Source organism: Plecotus auritus (assembly GCF_963455305.1).
Source record: "Plecotus auritus genome assembly, chromosome: 9".
Classification (NCBI taxonomy): domain Eukaryota; kingdom Metazoa; phylum Chordata; class Mammalia; order Chiroptera; family Vespertilionidae; genus Plecotus; species Plecotus auritus.
Window position 1 is genome coordinate 45,957,912 of NC_137783.1, and position 21,484 is coordinate 45,979,395.

At 39.1% G+C, this 21,484-nt stretch overlaps 1 protein-coding gene across 10 annotated transcripts in view; it reads right to left on the reverse strand.

Moving 5' to 3' along the window:
* ASCC1 (activating signal cointegrator 1 complex subunit 1) overlaps positions 1 to 21,484 on the reverse strand; it is a gene marked incomplete at its 5' end in the record, with an annotated part of 127,485 nt that overhangs the window by 16,276 nt on the left and 89,725 nt on the right. The window contains one exon of one of the 10 annotated variants that reach the window (XM_080642091.1): positions 6,746 to 6,783. The exons of the other annotated variants lie outside the window; for them this stretch is intronic. Within the exon in view, the coding sequence (XP_080498217.1) occupies positions 6,746 to 6,783 (38 nt within the window). The remainder of the gene's footprint in view (positions 1 to 6,745; positions 6,784 to 21,484) is intronic. 10 annotated transcript variants of the gene reach the window in all.

A 21,484-nucleotide genomic window follows, 5' to 3' on the forward strand; every position in this document is an offset into this window, starting at 1 on the left:
GAAAAGCAAAGAAAATAGACTGAGGGAAAGGGGTGGGGAAAGGCACTAGTGTGCTCCCTACAGAGAGCCACACTGTGTCCTCAGTCATGAGGGTGTTTATCTGGAGGGCTCAGGGAAGAATCCCATTAGAATATTCATCAGCTTTCCTGGTGTGTCCTTCTAGGGTTGTGGTCTCTACTGATTGGTCAGTACCAGGGCAGGTGCTCATTAGTCAATGCAGCTGGTCCTGAGGTCAGCCATGGTTGCTTGTCTGGTTTTGCTGCTTTTCTGAGCCTGGAGCTGAAACACAACTGAGGCCTTGATGTATTTGATTCGGGTCAGAACCTCATTGTCTTAAGGGCTTAATGCTTAAGGGCTATTCTCCAGCCCCCTTGTTCGTTTCCCCTCTAAGGAGGTTTACCCACACGACAACATGCCCGGGGAGGAAATGTCAGGGGAGGGTCTGAACCCCATAACCAGCGATATGAAAGGTCAGGGGGTCTAAAGCCCAGGACCAGAGATATGCTACGGGAAGAAAGGTTATCCTGAGCGCAAGGTCCTTGTTTTCCCAGTTTTGCAGTTGCTAGGTACTCTAGGCTTTCCACCTTGGTGACCTTCTGTACCTGGCTCCTGCTCCTTGCTCTGCTTATGTCTGTGTAACAGCCTACCACAATAAAAGGAGATTTTTAAATCAAAGTTACCTGATGCCAATATTGTTATAGATTAAGGGATCAAGGTAAACAATACATACATACTACTGACAACATACTAATACAATAAAGATCATCACGGCCAATCTTTATCAAGCAAGCACGTGTGCCAGGCATGATGTGTGGGCTCCATGTGATTATCCCCCTGCATCTTCACAACCCCAAGAAGCAGATTCTATTACTAATCCCCATTTTAAAGTTGAACCTGAGGTTTAAAAGGTTTAAATAATGTGCCCACGGGTAAACAAGCAAATAAATGATGAAAAATTGAAATCCATAATGCTGGAAAAGAAAAAAATAATAATAAAATTTGCGAGTCAAACCCAGACAGCCTAACTTTAAGCCCTGCACTCTCCAACCTCTTCTGGTGGGTGATGTCCCTTAAACATGGCCCTGTTTAAGTCATAGTCAGGAAGCTTGACCCACACATCTCCCAAAGACAGAAATAAACATATTCTTTCACTTGTTATTCCTACCATCACTGTCACCTGGACCTGGTTTAAGAATCAAATGACTCTTGTTCAGCTGGAAGAAATTTAATTGAATTCTGGATGAAAAGAAACATAAATCAACTAAATGGTTCCATTTAATTAGGTAGTTGAATGGGAAAAGAGGAAAAAGCTTTAACTGCGAGTTTAAAAAAAGAAACTTGGTTGTTCTTTCCAGCCTAAAGTAGTTCATGAAGAGCTAAGTGATCTATTGTTTTGAAAATAAGAGCCCTAACAGAAAAAAAAATTTAAATTAAAAAAGAATCATGGCAAGGTTTTAAAATCAAGTTGAGTCTTTTCTCCTCGCTGTTGTTTTATAACAATTCCCTTGGGGATTCTGAAACCTAAACCATTTTCTTTCTGAAACATTTCTCTTTGACACATACACATAGAGCCTTGTAGTGTTGGAAGCCAGCATTTTTTAAAGCCTGCAGTAAAGGAACAGAACAATGAATAGCTACATAAAACTACAAATATTTGATAAGAAAGCAAAAATAGAATTTAAGACTGCCAATATTTGTGATATCTCTTGTAAGTAATGTTAAAAAAGAAACAACAGGCCTAAAACGGAGTCATTTGCCCCCACAACAGTAAACTAAGGCTTTTTTATTCTTTTGACTTTAGAGAGAGAGAAAGAAATACTAATTTGTTGTCCCACTTATTGGTGCATTCATTGGTTGATTCTTGTATGTGCCCAGACTGGGACCAAACCCACAACCTTGGGGTATGGGGACGACGCTCTAACCAACTGAGCTACCCAGGTGGGGCCAGTATACTAAGATTTTTATTGCAGTTTCAACCTCTCCCAGGAATGTGACTGTTAGACAGTTAATCTGAAATTTCCTGATTAGCACTAGTGAGGTCATCTGTAAGATAAGACCCTTCCTTACCTTTCCTCTCCTTCTCTTCAGCCCCAAAAGATGTCCTGGTTTGAAACAATCCTGTATTTTCTTTGCCTATAAAAAACCTTTCATGTAGTACAGCTTCTCCCAGCCCCTCTATTTGCTATATGGAATGCTGCCTGGTTCATGAATGGCTCAGTAAAGCCAATTAGATATTCAATTTTACTAAATTTTTGTCCTTTAACAGTAATAAGTACTAATTTGGACAATTTAAGAAAATTTAAAACCTAAGGAAGTATGACATTTGAAAACTGTGGGAACCCTAATCAGAGTACACTGGATGTTCAAGGCCAATTTGCCATATGCATGTGCAAAGGCAATGACACAACAGTTTTACTGTACGCAATGGGCAGGCGTACCTTTCTATAACACAGATACTGATGTCACTATTTGGCAAGAAGCCTCTTTTGTCTAAGTTGGTATAAAGATGTGTTATTGCACGGCTGCTTTGTAGGGCTACTTTGAAAAACTGTTTTGTCTGATGGCTCCTTGTTAGCAATGGCTACTTGGTCTGCAATAAAATCTCTCCTATATGCCTACGACTGCTCATATTGTCTTCCAATACCCGGCATCCACGGGGGTACAGTCCCTAGCAGAGAAGGAACTATGCTCTGACAAAAACTGTTATGTACACAGCTGTTATCCTTTTTTTATTTTATTCTCATCCACCGACATGCTGAGAGAGAGAGAGAGAAACATCAATCAGTTGCCTTCCATACTTACCCTTGCTGGGGATCAAACCCACAACCTAGGTATGTGCCCTGACCGGGAATTGAACCGGCAACCCTTCAGTGCACAGGCTGATACTCAACCAACTGAGCCACTCCTGCTGGACCGCAGCTGCTACCCTTTATTGAAGACTCTTTACAAAATTAAACCAGAGAGAAATGTGGACCATCAAAATAAAAGATTTTTGGTCAAGACCAAGGCTTCCCTGGCAGAAAACTGCAGGATAAAATCCAATCATCCTGTAGTTCCTTGCTCACATGATCTGAAGCCACCATTTTTAGTTTGTACATGATAGTTTCCTAGGGAGAACACAAAGGGAAATATTGATTTCTAGTAACGTAGTGCTATACACTGAAGGAAAACAAACAACTAGATTTAAAGACTACCTGTGGTCATTTTTCCTTATATTCATTTCAGACCTTCTATTCCTTCCTCCTGGGCCCTATGAAAACCATCAAAGACAAGAAATAACTCCACATGTGACTAGACTGCAAAAATGAGACTGAAAATCTCAGACAAAGGTGGAGAAGAACCTTCTCATATTTATGACTTCAAGCCACAAAACTGAATGAATGGCCAATCTTCAATAATAATGACAAACCTGTTGGGGATCCCTGCCCATTTGGCTTCCCAAATGAGACTCATTCTCTTTCTTCAATCTTAGGCAAAGGAGAGGTCATTTTTTTCAAAGATCTCTCCATTAAAGAAATCTACTTCTTGTGCTGGATGGCCTCAGTGAACTATTTGCTGTCCAATATGACTTCAATTATAGGAAATGTATTTCTGAAGTAAAAAATGAAGATTCAAAATATATTAAGTCCTGAGAAATCTATAGTCATCCTGGTGTACATGAGTTAAACTAACCCTGAGAACATAAATCTAGTGCAACTGAAAGTAAGTACTGGTGCTCAATTAATGCAAGTACATAGAAGGATGTATGGACCCCATTTCTCCCCAAGAAAAAATGCTTTCTATTGTTTTCATGCATGGCAATTAGACTTTTGAAATCCAAAGTAAGCTCTAGCCAGTTTGGTTCAGTGGATAGAGCATCGACACTTGGTTTTGTGGCCAAGAGTGAGAAACAAATGATGTGAAAAACTACATCACAGCCATTGGAAGATCCTAGTTGAAAAACAACAAAACAAATAATGTTATATTTCAGAAACATTCTTCATAAAATTGGCTTCAAGGTATAGGATTAATAAGACCATCAGTAGTAAAAAGAAAGATATGGACACCAGACTAAAAATATATAGATTTGAGAAAAATCACAGCTCTTCATATGTCATAGTACTAATCTTACTCAGAATTAGGATCATGAATAAGTTTTTTTTCCCCACAAATAAGTTTTGTTTCCAAGTTTTACTTGTTAAAATTCCCCAAACCTAAAAAATAATTCTGAATTTCTCCAAGGTACAATGCAATTCAAATTATCAAGGCTTTTGTACCTTCCATTTTCCTTCTGGCTACGTGCGAGATCACTTCTGAAGACAGCAAACATGGGAGATATGAAGAGACAAGAAGAAAAATGGAGCCCTAGCTGGTTTGGCTCAGTGAATAGAGCTGTAGCCTGCAGACTGGAGGATCCCGGGTTCAATTCCAGTCAAGGGTACATGCTCAGGTTGTGGGCTGGATCCCCAGTAGGGAGCATGCTGGAGGCAGCTGATCAATGATTCTCTCTCATCATTGATGTTTCTCTCTCTCTCTCTCTCTCTCTCTCTCTTCCTCTCTGAAATCAATAAAAATATATTTTTTTAAAAAAAAAAAAAGAAGGAAAATGGAGCTCCAATACATCCAAAGGTCAAAATAACCCTTCCGTCTTTTAAAATATTCTTCTAAGCTGCACTCCTATAAATTCTTTCTAAATATCATCACGAAGGAATACCATTGAGCCCATTCACACTAAGGTAGGCCATGTTCCTCTACATTCACACAAATGCACCTTGAAACCAAAGATAGAACCTTCTTTTCTATTGAAGAGGGAGGTCAAAATGGTTCTTAGGGCACGCTGGTCTTGAAAGCTTTCCTATCAATGACTAGTCATTCTTTCCCCTAATTTCTCCATCTTTAATCAGGCACTGTGCTTTACAAGGATATTCTGTAATTAAAGTAATACATTATAAGATGGAATTTTGAGTTCTGATTATTATTGTTACTCACTAACTATAACCACCAACACATCACTACAGGAACCAAAAAGTAGAGTTTCCTTAAAAGAAAAAAGGTTTAGCAGGAACTCTGACAGCTTATGGTCTCTGTAGTCATGATGTGGTTTCATGGAGCTGTAATGTTTTAAAGAATGGAACAGGAACATGTACTTCTGGACCAATAAAAACTGGAACATCTACTTCTGGATCAATAAAGACTGGAACATCTACTTCAGAACATAAGAAGACTAGAATAAAAACACCTACTGCAGAATAAAAAACACAGCTTATGGACTCTGGAGTCATGATCTGGTTTCACAGAGCTGTAATGTTCTTAAAGAATGAACAGGAACATTTACTTCAGAACATATGAAGACTGGAACAAAAACATCTACTTCAACATACAAATGGCCAACAGATATATGAAAAGATGTTCAACTTCACTAGCTATTGGGGAAATGCAAATCAAAACTACAATGAGATACCACCTCACACTTATTAGAATGGCTATTATCAACAAGGCAGGTAATAACAAGTGTTGGAGACATTGTGAAGGAAAAGGAACCCTCTGCCCTGGCCGGAGTGGCTAAGTTGGTTGAGTGTCGTCCCATGCACCCAGAGGTCTCTGGTTCAATTTCCGGTTGGGGCATGTGCCTGGGTTGTGGTCTCAATCCATAGTGAGGGGTGTGCAGGAGGCAGCCCATCTATTTATCCATGTTCCCCCCCCCTCTCTCTCTCCTTCCCTCCCTCTCTCTCTAAAATCAATAAAAACAGCCGAAACCGGTTTGGCTCAATGGATAGAGCGTCGGCCTGCGGACTGAAGGGTCCCGGGTTCGATTCCGGTCAAGGGCATGTACCTTGGTTGCGGGCACATCCCCAGTGGGAGGTGTGCAGGAGGCAGCTGATCGATGTTTCTCTCTCATCGGTGTTTCTAGCTCTCTATCCCTCTCCCTTCCTCTCTGTAAAAAATCAATAAAATATATTTTTAAAAAAATTTTTTTAAATCAATAAAAACATTTTTTTTTTAAAGAAACCCTCATTCACTGTTGATGGAAATATAAATTGGTACAGCCAATATGGAAAACTGTATGGCGGGTTCTCAAAAAATTAAGAATAGAGTTACCGCCAAAACCGGTTTGGCTCAGTGGATAGAGCGTCAGCCTGCGGACTGAAGGGTCCCGGGTTCGATTCCGGTCAAGGGCACGTAACTTGGTTGCAGGCACGTAACTTGGTTGCGGGCACATCCCCAGTGGGAGGTGTGCAAAAAGGCAGCTGATCGATGTTTCTCTCTCATCGATGTTTCTAACTCTCTATCCCTCTTCCTTCCTCTCTGTAAAAAATCAATAAAATATATTTAAAAAAAAAAAAAAAAAAAAAAAAAAGAATAGAGTTACCATATGACCCACCAATCCCTCTCTTGGGTATCTACCCAAAAAACTCCAGAACATGTATTTGCAAAGATATATGCAGCCCTATGTTCATTACAGCATTATTCACAGTGGTCAAGACATGGAAACAACCAGAGTGTCCTTCGATAGAGGATTGAATAAAGATGATGTGCTACAGCCCAGCCAGCGTGCTCAGTAGTTGAGCATCGACTCATGTACCAAGAGGTGACCAGTTCGATTCCCAATCAGGGCACATGTCCAGGTTGCGGGCTTGATCCCCAGTGAGGGTGTGCAGAAGGCAGCCTATTGATGTTGATGTTTATCTCTCTCCCTTTCCCTCTCCATCCCTTTCTCTAAAAGTCAAGAAAAATATCTTTTTAAAAAAGAAGAAGGAAATCTTACCCTTTGTGACAGCATGGATGATCCCAGAAAGCATTGTGCTAAGTGAAATAAGCCAGTTAGAGAAAGACAAATACCATATAATTTCACTTATATGTAGAATCTAATGAATAAAATAAACTAACAAAATAGAAACAGACTCATAGATACAGAGAAGAGACTGATAGAAGGGAGAGGGGAAGGGTCCTGGCCAATGTGACTCAGTGGTTGAGCGTAGACCTATGAACCAGGAGGTCATGGTTCCATTCTCAGTCAGGGCACATGCCTGGGTTGTAGGTTCAATTCCCAGTAGGGGACATGCAGGAGGCAGCCGATCAATGATTCTCTCTCATCATTAATGTTTCAATTTCTCTCCCTCTCCCTTCCTCTTTGACATCAATAAAAAAATATTTTAAAAAATATTTTGGGGAAAAAAAAAGATGTGCTACATATATACAATGGAATGCTACTCAGCCATAAGAAAAGATGAAATATTGCCATTTGTGACAACATGGATGGACCTTGAGAATATTGTGCTAAGCAAAATAAGTAAGAAAAAGCTAAGAACCAAATGATTTGCCTCATTTGTGAGATATAAAACTAAAATTCATAGACACAGACACCAACAGTAGGGTGGTAATCAGAGGGGTGGGAGAGTACAGGGGCAGGAGGAGAGCCAAATATATGGTGACAGAAGATGGTTTGACTTTGGGTGGTGAGCACACAATGCAATATACAGATCATGTATAATACAAATGTTCACTTGAAACCTATATGGTTCTATTTACCAATGTCACTCCAATATATTTTAAAAATGTAGCCCAGCTGATGTGGCTCAGTGATTGAACATCAACCCATGAACCAGGAGGTCATGGTTCCATTCCTGGTCAGGGCACATGCCCAGGTTGCAGGCTTGATCCCCAGTAGGGGCCATGCAGGAGGCAGCCAACCACTGATTCTCTCTCATCATTGATGTTTCTATCTCTCTCACCCTCTCCCTTCCTCTCTCTGAAATCAATAAAAACATATTTTAAAAATAAAATAAAACATCTACTTCTGAATAAAAAACATACTTATAGTCTCTGTAGTCATGATCTGGTTTCACAGAGCTGTAATGTTTTTAAAGAATGGAACAGGAACATGTACTTCAGGATAAATAAAGATTGGACAGAAACATCTACTTCAGAACATATGAAGACTGGAATAAAAAATTTACTTCAGAATAAAAAACAATGTGGTTGGCAGGTACCTGCTATTCTAGAATCATCTCCAAATACAGCCCCAACTCTGCCCAAGATGCCACTTTTAACCTGAAACCTCAAACTGCAGTAATCAGTGCTGACAGAGCCAATAATAATAGCTAATAATAGCCAATAAAAAACGAGGAGATAATGTACTTCCAGAAGGCCTGGGACACCTCAGATCCAAGGAGCAAGGTTAAGGCCAGTATGTGGGAGGAGTTCTTAACATCATCAGTTGCCTCCATAAGGAAAACAGCAAGGAAGCTATAAAACGGGCAGAACAGCTGTGATTTTTCAACCCATCACATGTCACTCCTGCTGTGCACTTCCCCATTCAAAGAGTACCAAAAAGCTCCCATGCCACCAGAGCACAGTCCCATCGCCACTGACTGAAAGGGCATATGAAGGTTACCAGGCTCCCTGCACAGAATGGGAACATGAACATGAACTCCCCCCATTCATTCTGCTCTCCCAAACCACCTGTCTTGGCTGCAGTGAGCATGAGGAGAGTTAACAACCTGACACGACAAACAGAGTCAGGGAATGAAGAAGCTTTAAAGCTTCCTTCAGATAATCACTCAGGGTTGCATTTTTGGATGTTTGGCCTGAGCCGCACTGCTGACGTAAGGATTATCAAGTTTAAGACTGCTGGTAAGGCCAAATGACCTATTAGAGAGTGAATTAAAACTGCTATATACAAACAGGATGCCAGGCAGTTCTGCTGAGCACCTCAATACTCAAAATACCAAGGGAGTTCCCCTCCCTGAAGAGCCTTTCAATTTTAAAAAGTAGCAAGAAAAATGTGGGTGGAGGCAGGAGGCAGGAGGAGAGAAGAGGCTGTGCTGACACAGCTGAAGAACCCAGACCTGATCTGGGGGCACACAGGCGCGCTCCGCCTGTTTCCACAGCAGCAAAGCAGCAAGTAGAATCAGCTTCAGAGATGGGCCGCTGGGGTTCAGTTTGCTGCAAAATTTCTTCCAGAGAAAGCTTTGCCTCGGGGCAGGAATATTACTGCTTTACCAGGACAAAATTGCCCCTGGTGGCTGCAAGCTAGCAAGCCTCTTCAATGCCCTAAGCAGGTGACCACCAGCCCTAAAGGCAGACGCCCTTTTGGAACTAATCCAGGTAATGTTTCTGTGGATCAATTCTTTCCCTCAGAGGAATGCCTCTGAATGTTCATTCCAGTATGTTACCAGTCCTATTCTAGGTTTGGTCTTCTTTCCTCAGGTATTATTCATAATTGTTCCTCAAACAGCTGCAACAGGAGATAAGGGTTGGATTTGTGGATTATGTATTGGAAAGAAAGTGCAAGTCAGCAGAAAAAAATCCCTGAAGGGGAACACCCGAGATAGCCACAGAGATGATTTCTTCTTGGCCTAGGGAGTCCCTAGGCAAGTGGCTTTAGGGAGACTGGGCAGAAGGCTATTATGCCAAGCAACAAATTCAGAAAAAAAATAAAGTGAGAGAGGAGAAAACAAGGTCATCAGGCTCAGCCCACTTCTACTCCAGCTTCTCCAACAGGAGAACAGCATCTAGACCAGTGGTTCTCAACCTTCCTAATGCCACAACCCTTTAATACAGTTCCTCATGTTGTGGTGACCCCCAACCATAAAATTATTTTCGTTGCTACTTCATAACTGTAATTTTGCTACTGTTATGAATCGATGGTCTTAGGCTCTACAGCAGCGGTTCTCAACCTGTGGAGAACTGGTTGAGAACTGCTAGCAGGGTCACCTAAGACAATCGGAAAACACAGATATTTACATTACAATTCATAACAGTAGCAAAATTACAGTTATGAAGTAGCAACGAAAATAATTTTATGGTTGGGGGTCACCACAACATGAGGAACTGTATTAAAGGGTTGTGGCATTAGGAAGGTTGAGAACCACTGGTCTAGACAGTCAAGAGCAAATCAAATGCCCCTCAGCAATGTCAGGCAACAGCAAGCATATATACACATTTACATAACAGCTGCACCAAACAATAATGGGTGTGTGATGGCTCCTTGGAAGATGGAGAGGCTGCCACAAGTTATCTTAGATTTTCAACCGTCATCTTATCAAACAAGACGGGAAATACTTTATCCGCTGTCGGGACCACAGGGAACCTGCCTTCAGTAGCACCATTGGAGCATTTTATATTATAACACTCACTTGGCTTTAATTTAGTTCAGATGGCCTCCTTCCCTCTGCAAAGATGTGGGCTAAAGTCAAATAAGCAAAAGGTCTTGGAAGAGAGAGAGAATTATCCCCACTCATACCTAAGGAGATCTCTACAATTTAAGAAACTGGAATCAATGTTTTAACCTACAACTGAGAGAGTAAACTTTGAATTCCAGTTCTGGTTGACTTTTACCCAGTGGTTATTGTTTTTTCCACTTTTCATTTGCAATAACATTGACATTTGAGCATTAATTCTAAAATTGTTTTATATGGAAAAGAGGACATCGTTTCTTAAGAAGTCATCATGGTTCTGTGGCATAGTGGGCTACCCTCGTGTTTCTTTTATCTCTTTTCACCAATGTCCTCTAACATTTAGAATAACACTTAGCCACCCAATCTAACATGATTTCATTTGGTCTGGTCTTGAAACAACAAGCTGCTTCAAAGATGACAGTACCCCATCACCATCTCTGGGCACAGATTTATATTCTATTCCTGGTTTGTTTACATTACAGCTAAAAACATACAGTGGAATATTATTCAACCTTTAAAAGAAATGAAATCCTGATATATGCTACATGTTATTCCATAGATGAACCTTGAAAACATGTAACTGAAATAAGCAAGAAACAAAAGGACATATCCTGTATTATCCCACTTACATGAGGTACCTAGAATAGTCAAATTCATAGACACAGAAAGTAGAATGGTGGTTGCCAAGGACTGAACAGAGGGGAGAAAATGAGAAATTATTGTTTAGTGGTTGTTAATTATTATTTAATTTCAATTTGAGAAGATGAAAAAGTTCTGGAGATGGCTAGTGGTAACGGTTGCACAACAGTGTGAATGTACTTACTGCTACTGAATTGTACAGTTAAAAACAGTTATAATGATAAATCTTATATATATTTTACAACTAAAAAACCCACAATGAACCCAAAGTGAACCATAACCCAACTCATTTCATTTGTGAAATACACTCAAAATGATATGACTGGCCCTAGTTAGTTAGAGCATCATCCTGATATGTCAAGGTTGCAGGTTCGATCCCCAGTCAGGGCACATACAAGACTCAACCAATGAATGTATAAATAAGTGAAACAACAAATCGATATTTCTCTCTCTTTCTCCTCTCTTTCTAATCAATAAATAAAATTTTTGGAAAAAAAAGATATGATTGGACCCCAAGAAATAAATACCTAAAAGAGATTAATATTTCCCACAATAAGAACAGACACCTTGTTCAAAGAGTTGATAGGAATGGTATAAAAGGAACCAAAGACAACTAAATATTTATTCTCCCTCTCCCAAGTACACCAAGACTCTAGCTTGGTGTTTTATATTTAGTGGGTATTCAATAACATGTTTATTTTTCATTTTGATAAGAACCAGAAATAATTTTAAGAAAAGTAATTTTAATCTCTTAATTTTTTTCTGCTCTCATTGTTTTTGCCAAACCATGTCCTATTTCTTGTCACTGTATAGGTTAGAACCTTCAAATCCATCCTTCCCTGCCTGAGCCGACACAACACTTGCTTGGAAGTATTCCAGGACCACTGCAAAGATGAGCAACCAATAAACATAAATTCAAAAAAGAGCGAAGGGAGGAAAAAAAACGTAGTGTATGAACAGACCAGGAAAGGTGTATCTTTTAGAACGGATGTTGGCTTTGTCAAATATCAACAAATTGCTCTTTCCAATTTCATTTTAATGATGGTTTCACCTCACTGATAGTTATATCTTTGGTGGCCTTCATTAGTGTTTTAAGACTTAACTCTCTAGGCAAAGCAACACATAAAACAAATTCTGAGGAAAAGTTTTGGTGAAATACTTCTTGGATTTGAATCTTCCTCCCACCCAACCCTAACCTAATAGCCTAAAATAAGAATGTACAAAACCAACTGAAGCATTTCAAACTGTACTTTTTAAAAATATATATCTGATGTAATAAGAAACCTGTCAAAAGTCTTTCAGATCTTTTAACATATATATGTTGCTTCTATTATTAAAATATGAAAAGCCCCTAGTAATTCCCTAATAATAATTTTTATTAGTTTTGTTTTTTAATTATAAAGAATAGAGGTGGAGCCATATTTTATCAATAATGCTGCAAAGTAACACTGGCCATATTTTGGCAAGATGTCTTGTCACAGGTTCATTCCTAAACTCCACTTTTTTCTGATATCCATGCTAATTATGAAATTAGCACAATTTCCTTACAAGTTCAGTATTCTTTATTTTTCATTCAATAATTTTTATTAATACATTCTATAATAAGGCATAAATAAAACTGCAAAAGAAATCATTGTTCATGTTTCAAGTTAATTAGTGCATACCACAGAGAAGCACAAATTAGTTTTGGATGCATTTTAAAATAAAGGAAGTTAAACTTAAATTCAAGTTCAGCCCTAGCCCGTTTGGCTCAATGGACAGAGTGTCAGCCTGCAGACTGAAAGGTCCCAGGTTCAATTCCGGTCAAGGGCACATGCCTGGGTTGCAGGCTCGATCCCCATTAGGGGGCATGCAGGAGGCAGCCAATCAATGATCCTCTCTTATCATTGATGTTTCAATCCCTCTCTCCCTCTCCCTTCCTCTCTCTGAAATCAATAAAAAATATATATTTTTTTAAAAGTTCATTATTACCCATATCAGCTGAATTTGCTATGTAGAGTAATAAAGTTAAAATCAAATTTAACTGAAAAATCAACCTCGCTTATTAGTAGAGGATTGTGAATATAAGCTATACAAATATTTAATTTAGAGATTACTTGGATTTAATAAATTCATTTTAAAAAGACATAAACATTTGCTAGAAAAGATTCAAGTAAACAGAAATTCAGTAGGACTGACTGCTAACTAAATATTTATGACATAATTAGTATATCTTGAGGACCTATTAAATATGAACATCATATTTAATCATAAAGCAGGAAGTTGTGTTGGGTGAAACAAAATAAAATTAAACTAAACTCTAACCTTTACAGCAGGGGTCAGGAAATTTTTTCCATAAAGGGCGAGGTGGCCATATGACGACTACTCAACTCTGGCACTGTAGTGCAAAAGCAGACAGTGTGCAAACAAATGATAGCTGTGTTCCAATAAAACTGTATTCATGGACCCTGAATTTAAATTTCATATAATTTTTACATAAAATATTACTCACCTTTAAAAATTTTTCAAACTTTAAAAAATATAAAAACGTCCTGGCCAGTGTGGTTCAGTTGGTTGAGCATCATCCCAAGCACCAAAATGTTACTGGTTCAATTCCCAGTCAGGGCACATGCCGGTGGTGCGGGCTCAATCCCATGGTGGTAGGTGTACGGAAAGCAGCTGATCGATATTCCGTTCTCTTATCAATGTTTCTCTCTCTCCCTCTCTCTCTAAAAGTCAATAAAAATATTAAAAAATACACACACACACACACACACACACACACAGAGTGGCAGAGTGTGTGTGTGTGTGTGTGTGTGTGTGTGTGTGTGTGTGTGTGTGTGTGTGTGTGTGTGTGTGTTAGAGGCCCGGTGAATGAATTCGTGAATGGGTGGGGTCTGGCCAGCCTGACCAGGGGGAGGGGACATGGGCAGTTGGCCGGCCTGCCTGCTGGTCGAACTCCTGGTCGAGAGCACAATTTGCATATTAACCTTTTATTATATTAACCTTTTATTATTATATAGGATATACACTGAGTGGACAGATTATTATGCATTCAGAGATCATAATAATCTGGCCACTCAGTGTATATCTCCCATTCATAGTTTGAGGATCATACACAACAGGTGGCAGGCCATATTTGGCCCTCAAACTGTAGTTTGCTGGCCCATGCTCTAAGAGTTTATAATCTCAAGTACAGGGCAAAAAAATATTTTTCTTCTCTTCTCCCAAAATCTGATTTCTATGGAAAACAGTTTTCGTTAGTCATCAAAAAAACTTGCTCAGTGCTTGTTCATGCAAGACACATTGCTAAGCACTAAGAGCAAATAACAGGTCTCTGCAAAATCAAAGTAAAGAGAAGAGGGAAGGAGTTGAGAAGTAAAGGAGCACCACTAACTGGGGTGGTCCTTACCATTATGGCGTGGTAATATCTGTATTGGACTTTAAAGAATGAGTAACATTTGGAAAGAACAAGATCACAATAAAAGAAAAAACAGAGATAAAAACAAAACCTTAGGGAGTGGCCACAAAAGACAATGAATTTTTTTAAAGTAAATCCAGAGGTAGGACTGCCTCTGAAGCCAAGAGAAGAAAGCAGGAAGGAGAAAAGGGCTTAATATTAACTCTCAATGTAGTTACTAGGAAGAAGTAAAAGAAGGTCAAAGTACTGAACAAATAGGGGCTACCAGTGACTTTACAGCACTGTGCCAGTTCAATGAGAGAGGTAAGAGACAGGTTTCAGGGAATTTAATAGGGAATCATTTGAAAGGGATGATGGTAGGAAGAATGGCTTTACAGAGAAATGGACTCATTTCCTTAAACAAAACAAAAAACACTCTAATGAAAGATGCATCTATCTTCTTAGTAGCTTGCTCTGAGACATTCTTATTAGGAAGTAGTTAATATATTTTTACCCTTTAAAATCAAATGGCCCAATTTTTGTAGTAAGATCAGCTGCTAATAAAACTTGTATTTATCCTAAACAATGGAACAAAACACAGCTAAGACTTCAACAAACTTCTCTGGAAAGTGATTGTTTAAAAAAATACTCACACACAACAAATGGTTGGTGTTCTATTCTCCTCCTAAGTACATGTCTGTCTGTCTTCTTTCTTTTTAAATTTTTTTATTTTGACATAGTTTCAAACTTACAGAAAAGTGACAGGAATAGTAAAAAGAATTCCTGGATACCTTTTATCCTTTCTTTTTTTAATAAACTACTTTAAAGAAAGCATTCTTTAGCTTAATTTCCTTGGTTTTATTCTTTATAACATGTATACTGCCAACAAGCAGTTTAGTTAATGTTGTCCATAATTCATCACAAGTTGTAGGAAAGAAAAGTACAGCCCTGGCTGGTGTGGCTTGGTTGTTTGGGCGTCCTGTGCACTGAAAAGTTGCCAGTTTGATTCCAGGTCAGGGCACATGTCTGGGTTGTGGGCTCAATCCCAGATAAGGGGTATGCAGGAGGCAGCCAATCAATGTTTTGCTATCACAATGATATTTTTTCTCTCTCCCTCTCCCTTCTTCTCTAAAAATCAATTTTTAAAAAAATATTTTAAAAAGTAGCCCTAGCTGGTTTGGCTTAGTGGATAGAGCGTCGGCCTGCGGACTGAAGGGTCCCGGGTTCGATTCCGGTCAAGGGCACATGCCCAGGTTGCGGGCTCGATCCCCAGTGAGGACGTGCAGGAGGCAGCCAATCAATGATTCCCTGTCATCATTGATGCTTCTATCTCTCTCTCCCTTCCTCTCTGAAATCAATAAAAATAAAAATTTTTTTAAAAGTATAATGTAATATCACTTAACAGAACTGTTTGTAATTCATTTGGCTTCTTTAATCTGCAGATTGATGTCTTTCATCAACTCTGCCCCATTCTCTTTCTTCTCTCCTTCTGGGACTCCAACTGAATGTATTTTAGATCTTCTCATTGTATCCTATATGTCTCTTATTCTCTCATCTGTAATTTTTCTTCCCTCTGTACATGCCACATTCTGAGTAATTTCTTCTGACCCAACTTCCAGTTCACTATTTCCCTCTTCTATGTCAAATTTGCTGCTAAACCCATCCATTGAGCTTTTAATTTTAGTTACTGCATTTTACAGTTCTAGCATTTCTATTTAGTTTTTCCTCAAAACTGCTACATCACTTTTCTTTTGCAAGAGTTCCCAATTACCTGATAAAAATTTTAAGCTTGGATTTATTTCTTTGAACATAATAAGCATACAGTGGAACCTCTCAAACGTCTCCCATCTCGAACAATTCATTTCTCAACCTGACAACCCTTTCATGTGGATATCTGCATGATGAGTAATGCATCTCTCAGGTGACAAACAAAGGAGAGAATGTGCTAATATAAGTCATTTTACCACTGTTAAAATCTCAGGATATTGCCAAAACCGGTTTGGCTCAGTGGATAGAGCGTCGGCCTGTGGACTGAAGGGTCCCGGGTTCGATTCCGGTCAAGGGCATGTACCTTGACTGCGGGCACATCCCCAGTGGGGGGTGTGCAGGAGGCAGCTGATCGATGTTTCTCTCTCATCGATGTTTCTAGCTTTCTATCCCTCTCCCTTCCTCTCTGCAAAAATATCAATAAAATATATTTTAAAAAAAAATCTCAGGATATTGTACTGTGAATATTTTTGTGTGTGTTTTTGCTTGTGTTACTGCTTATAATTATTGCAAAATTTTTATTTACTGTACATTCTTTTGTTAAATTTTCATTTACATTCCATGTCCTTTTTGTTTTTAAAATGTTTATTTATAGATTAAACAGTACAACAGACATGTACTGTATATAAGAAAGGTTAAACAGGGAATCATTTGGGGGTCTGGAATGGATTAATTCAATTTATATTATTTCTAATGGGAAAAAAGAAATGATGTGGTTTCAAACAGCCTTCTGGAACAAATTAAGTTCGAGAAATGAGGTTCCACTATAGGTGTTTTTAGCCTAAGCCTGATAACTCTCGGGTCTTTATGAGTTTTGAATGTTTCTCTGCTCATGTGGAGTGGTTTCCACATAAGCCTAACTATCGTCGGCTGTGTAGTGGCCACTTAGGGAGGAGGAATTCCTTGGAGGAAAATTTCTAGGTAAAGGAATATTTCTAGGCAACAATCCAAACAGGATTTTTCTTTGCTACTGCCCAATACCTGCTACTACCAGTCCAGAGATTGCTTCATTCCAGGTCTATTTTCTACTTTTAGAATCCTAACAGTTAACTTTTGCAATGCCAGAGGATCATCTTTCTTATATTTTCCCTCATATTTTCTATCTCTTCACCTTTTCCAGAGATTTCCTTAACTTTATCTTCCTTAATTGAATATAAGTATTTGTTAGTACATATATGTAATTTCCATGGGCTCTCTTATTCTCTAATTTATCTTTTTCACAACATATTAATTTTATTTTCCAAGTGAAATTCTTCAGAAAATTGTACGTCTGCTCCTCTAACAAGTTGCATACTTCACGTGGTTGTCAAGAGTAATATGACTGTTTTCAACGCTATAGATAATTGCTATTACAAAATATTAGTGAACTGAACTGTCCAAGTGATCTGAATTTAATAAGTGTCAACCTGCATAGTGATTTTACTTAAATAAGATTAAGTTTCAAGGTTACAGAAATATCAGGTAGTAAATATGACACCATAGCTATGGTGGTAATGAGAGGTAATAGCTTTATTCTACATTCAATTTGCTGCAAATATAATAGTGCAATAGAGCATTTGATGATAGACTCTCAAGGAAAGGCTTTCTGAAAAAGTTGAGTTTTGAAAAAAATTTTCTGAAGAAGAACCATGTGACTAAGAAGTAATTTTCAGGAACAGTATATAATATGACTGACTATTGAACTGGATAATAAAAATACACAATGTTTTCTTCCTTAGAAATAATATGCTTTCTGGAACACTAGTCTCCCTTTGTAGACATTGATATCTTTTCTTTAAAAATTACTACATAGTTCTCAATCTCACCTCTCTTCCCTAGAAGAAATAAAAATACTCTTTTCAATATTCTTCTAATACTTCAAAACAAAGGAATCATTCAAATTAGGCCTCTTCACTGAGATTGTTTTGAGAACTTAATTGTGACTTTGTTATCTCAGGACAAACAGACTAAAGAGTTGGTCAGGGAAGGACATGGGAGGCATGCCCTACTTTTTGACCTTGATAGTAGTTACACTGTTCACTGTGTGATTATTTGTTTAACAGTAAAATGTCTTTCACCAAAAATTAATAAATAGTATGTACTTTTAAACAGCTTCCTTTACAGAAACTTTTCCAAGTAAACTAAACTAAATAAAGATCTAATTTCAATGTATTCATTATAACTGTCCTTTTTAAAGAGTTTAAGGGGCAGAGATGGAACAAAAGCAAAAATAAATAGTTGCTTTAGTCTTATTTACATCTTTCAAGAAAAGTCTCAATGTGGACAGACAGACTTAAAACATGCTTTCAAGTAAAGCATTAAAATCAATATAGTTTAATACTGCAAATTCCCTCTTCTTCTAAATTTAAAGATTATTATATATAAAGTGAAAAAGGCACAAATTCATTTCCTTTTCTATTTGGCTTGAATTTCCCAGGACTTTAAAGTGTCTAAAGAAATGGCATTTCCATGGTGTCCTTTATCTTGGACCTACAGTACTTTCTTTCTATTCCTTCCCAAATATATTACTATGCCTTTATTTGTACCAAACCACCTCCTCTGATGAGTACAACGAAAGCTCTGATGTCTCCTCTTCATTCTGCAGTTACAACTAAGCTTCTGAACAGTTAATACTGTACCCCTGCTCAATCTGCTGAGAGCACACTCCTGGAATACTGATTCTATTGCTTAAGGCCATTTCATAAGTCCCCCAAAGAGACTACCATTAGGACCATTTCTCTCTCCAGAGCTGGCAGTTAATGACCATTCTACTTCCAGCTAGCAGTTATTTCCTGGCACTGTGTCTTTAGGTCAGCATAATTTTAGCAGTGCCTATGGATAAACAAATAGTATTTTAGTTTGTATCTCTTAGATTAGAAATGGAATGCTCTGAGGGGATACTATCCTATTAATTTGGCTTAGGTCTTTTTCACTCAAACATCCTCCTTTCAAAGTTATCTGTCAGTGTTCTATTTAAAAACCCACCATAACTAAACATGTTTGTTCCTCTTCTAGTTTGAAACACACGGGAGAATTATTCTTTAATTTTCAGTTCTTTCAAAGTCCTTCTTGGGGTAAGAAAAGTCTTATTTTAACCAGAAATAACCAGATACCTGCAACAACTCTCAAAAGAGCTGTATAAAAGAAAAACGTGTCTTCTTCTTCCAAAAGTCATTAGAGCTTTTTTTCCTTTTTCTTTTTAAGATACCCAGAACACATAATATTCCATCGAGCCAAAAGGACCAACTCTCTTCACGGAGGAGAATGGCAATTGGCTGTTACTCATTAAGTTCTTACAGCCATGAGCAATGACTTGCATTCTCGTTTTGTTTCTCTTTGAATAGTAGGTTAAGTTGATTCTTTTCCAAGGCTGCTTCCCATCACCACATTCCTGATACTTGATCTGTGTAGCTGCTAATATGCTGGATACATATTAACTGCAGTAGTAAACTGCAACTGAATTCAACCTTAACAACCTATGCAGTTAGCCTTTCCGTTTACTCCAAGTCAGTTCCTATCTTGTTAGTGAAATCAATTATCCCCCCTTTCTAAACGTAATAATTTTATCTGGTACAAAAACTATATATATATAATCCACTGGTTTTTTATTTTTCCCCCCAAGAGTTTCAGAAGCCATGGGTTCTCATGTTCTATTGGAGAAAGACGTGTCCATTTGTGGTAATTCCAAACTACTTTACAAATACAGTTATTACCTCTTATGTATTTGGGGAAGCCATATGTCACCTTTATTCTCAAAGAAAAGTTAATCCCGGGAGGAGAAACCAAGATGGCGACATAGGTAAGCACCTAAACTGCTGCCTCGCACAACAATTTCAAAACTACAACTAAAAGACAGAACATCTATCACCCAGAACCACGGGAAAGCTGGCTGAGTGGAAGTTCTACAACTAGAAGGAAAGAGCAAACAGCATTGAGGGGTGCACAAGCGCTGAAAAGTTGAGGTACGGAGACTCGCGAATCGGGCTGGCGACGGGTGACTGAAAGCGCTGCTGTTTTCAACCCGAAGGGAGATAAGCTCCCGATTACTCCGAACTCATTTCTGGGGAGACGCGGGGGACCCAAACTCCTACGGGGAGAAGCTGGACTGTCTGCCATGGGGTCGGAAAGTGAGGGAGGCTTGCTTGCAGGGATGCGCGCAGGAACAATTGTTTATTGTGCTGGGGCTTGGGACGCGGGGACACGGTCGGAGACACAGAGCCAGCTTACTGGCAGCCATCGCTGTTTGCCACGCCCTAGCCTGGTCACGCCCTGAGACCCCGCCCTGCACAATCTACGAACCCACCCAAGCTCCAAGCAGCGGCTTTAGCATATGAATGGCCTGCCCTATCGCAGCTTAACCTAGCAAACTTGCAGCCCTGGTCAGACAGCTCCAAAACCTCCAAACCCCAAGCAAAGAGGAGAAAACTGTAGTTCTTGCTGTAGCTCCTGCTGGGTGGCCTCAGACAGTAGCTGACCTGCACCCCATTGGAGATCCAGAAGCCAGTGTACCTAGTGGTCAGTGTGAGACACCAGATTTCAACTCCTCACATCCATAAGTGATACATTCAAGAGGCAGACTCAGTGAGCACCAAAGCCCCACTGAAACAAGTCCTGCACCATAAGCGTGTCTCCAGCGCAGCAGTTCTTCCATTATAGACACAGCGGGTCCTCACAGCCAATTGGCCTGGAGGTCAATTCCTCCCAGTGTACCAACAGCAATCAAGGCTTAACTACACCAAGACTTTGCACTCAGCCCACAAAGGGGTGTACCAAAGGCGTCCACCTCAGGTGATTGGGGAGGCTGAGCTACTGGTCCCTATAGGTCACCTACCACACAAAGCCACTCCATCAACATAAGGAAGCAGCAAAATGCGGAGACAAAGAAACATGTCACGAATGAGAGAAATGGAGGAAAGCAAACTAATGGACGACATAGAGTTCAGAACCACATTTATAAGGTTACTCAAGAATCTTCTAAAAACCGCCGAGAAACTTGATGAGACCTCCGAGGAGCTTAGTGAGACCTCCAAGGACCTTAATGAGAATGCCAAAAAAATGGAAAAGGACCAGTCAGAAATTAAGCTTACACTGTCTGAAATAAAGAATATACAGAAACTCAACTGTAGATCAACGTACCCCAAGAATCAAACCAAAGATCTGAAATATGAGGAAACAAAAAACACCCAACCAGAAAAACAAAAAGAAAAAATCCAAAAATATGGAGATAGTGTAAGGAGCCTCTGGGACAACTTTAAGCGTACCAACATCCGAATTTTTGGGGTGCCAGAAGGAGAGAAAGAGCAAAATATTGAAAACCTATTAGAAGAAATAATGACAGAAAACTTTCCCTACCTGGTGAAAGAAATAGACTTACAAGTTTAGGAAGCACACAGAACCCCATACAAGAGGAATCCAAAGAGGACCACACCAAGACACATCATAATTAAAATGCCAAGAGCAAAAGACAAAGAGAGAATCTTGAAAGCAGCAAGAGAAAAACGGTTAGTTACCTACAAGGGAGCACCCATACGACTGTCAGCTGATTTCTCGGCAGAAACTA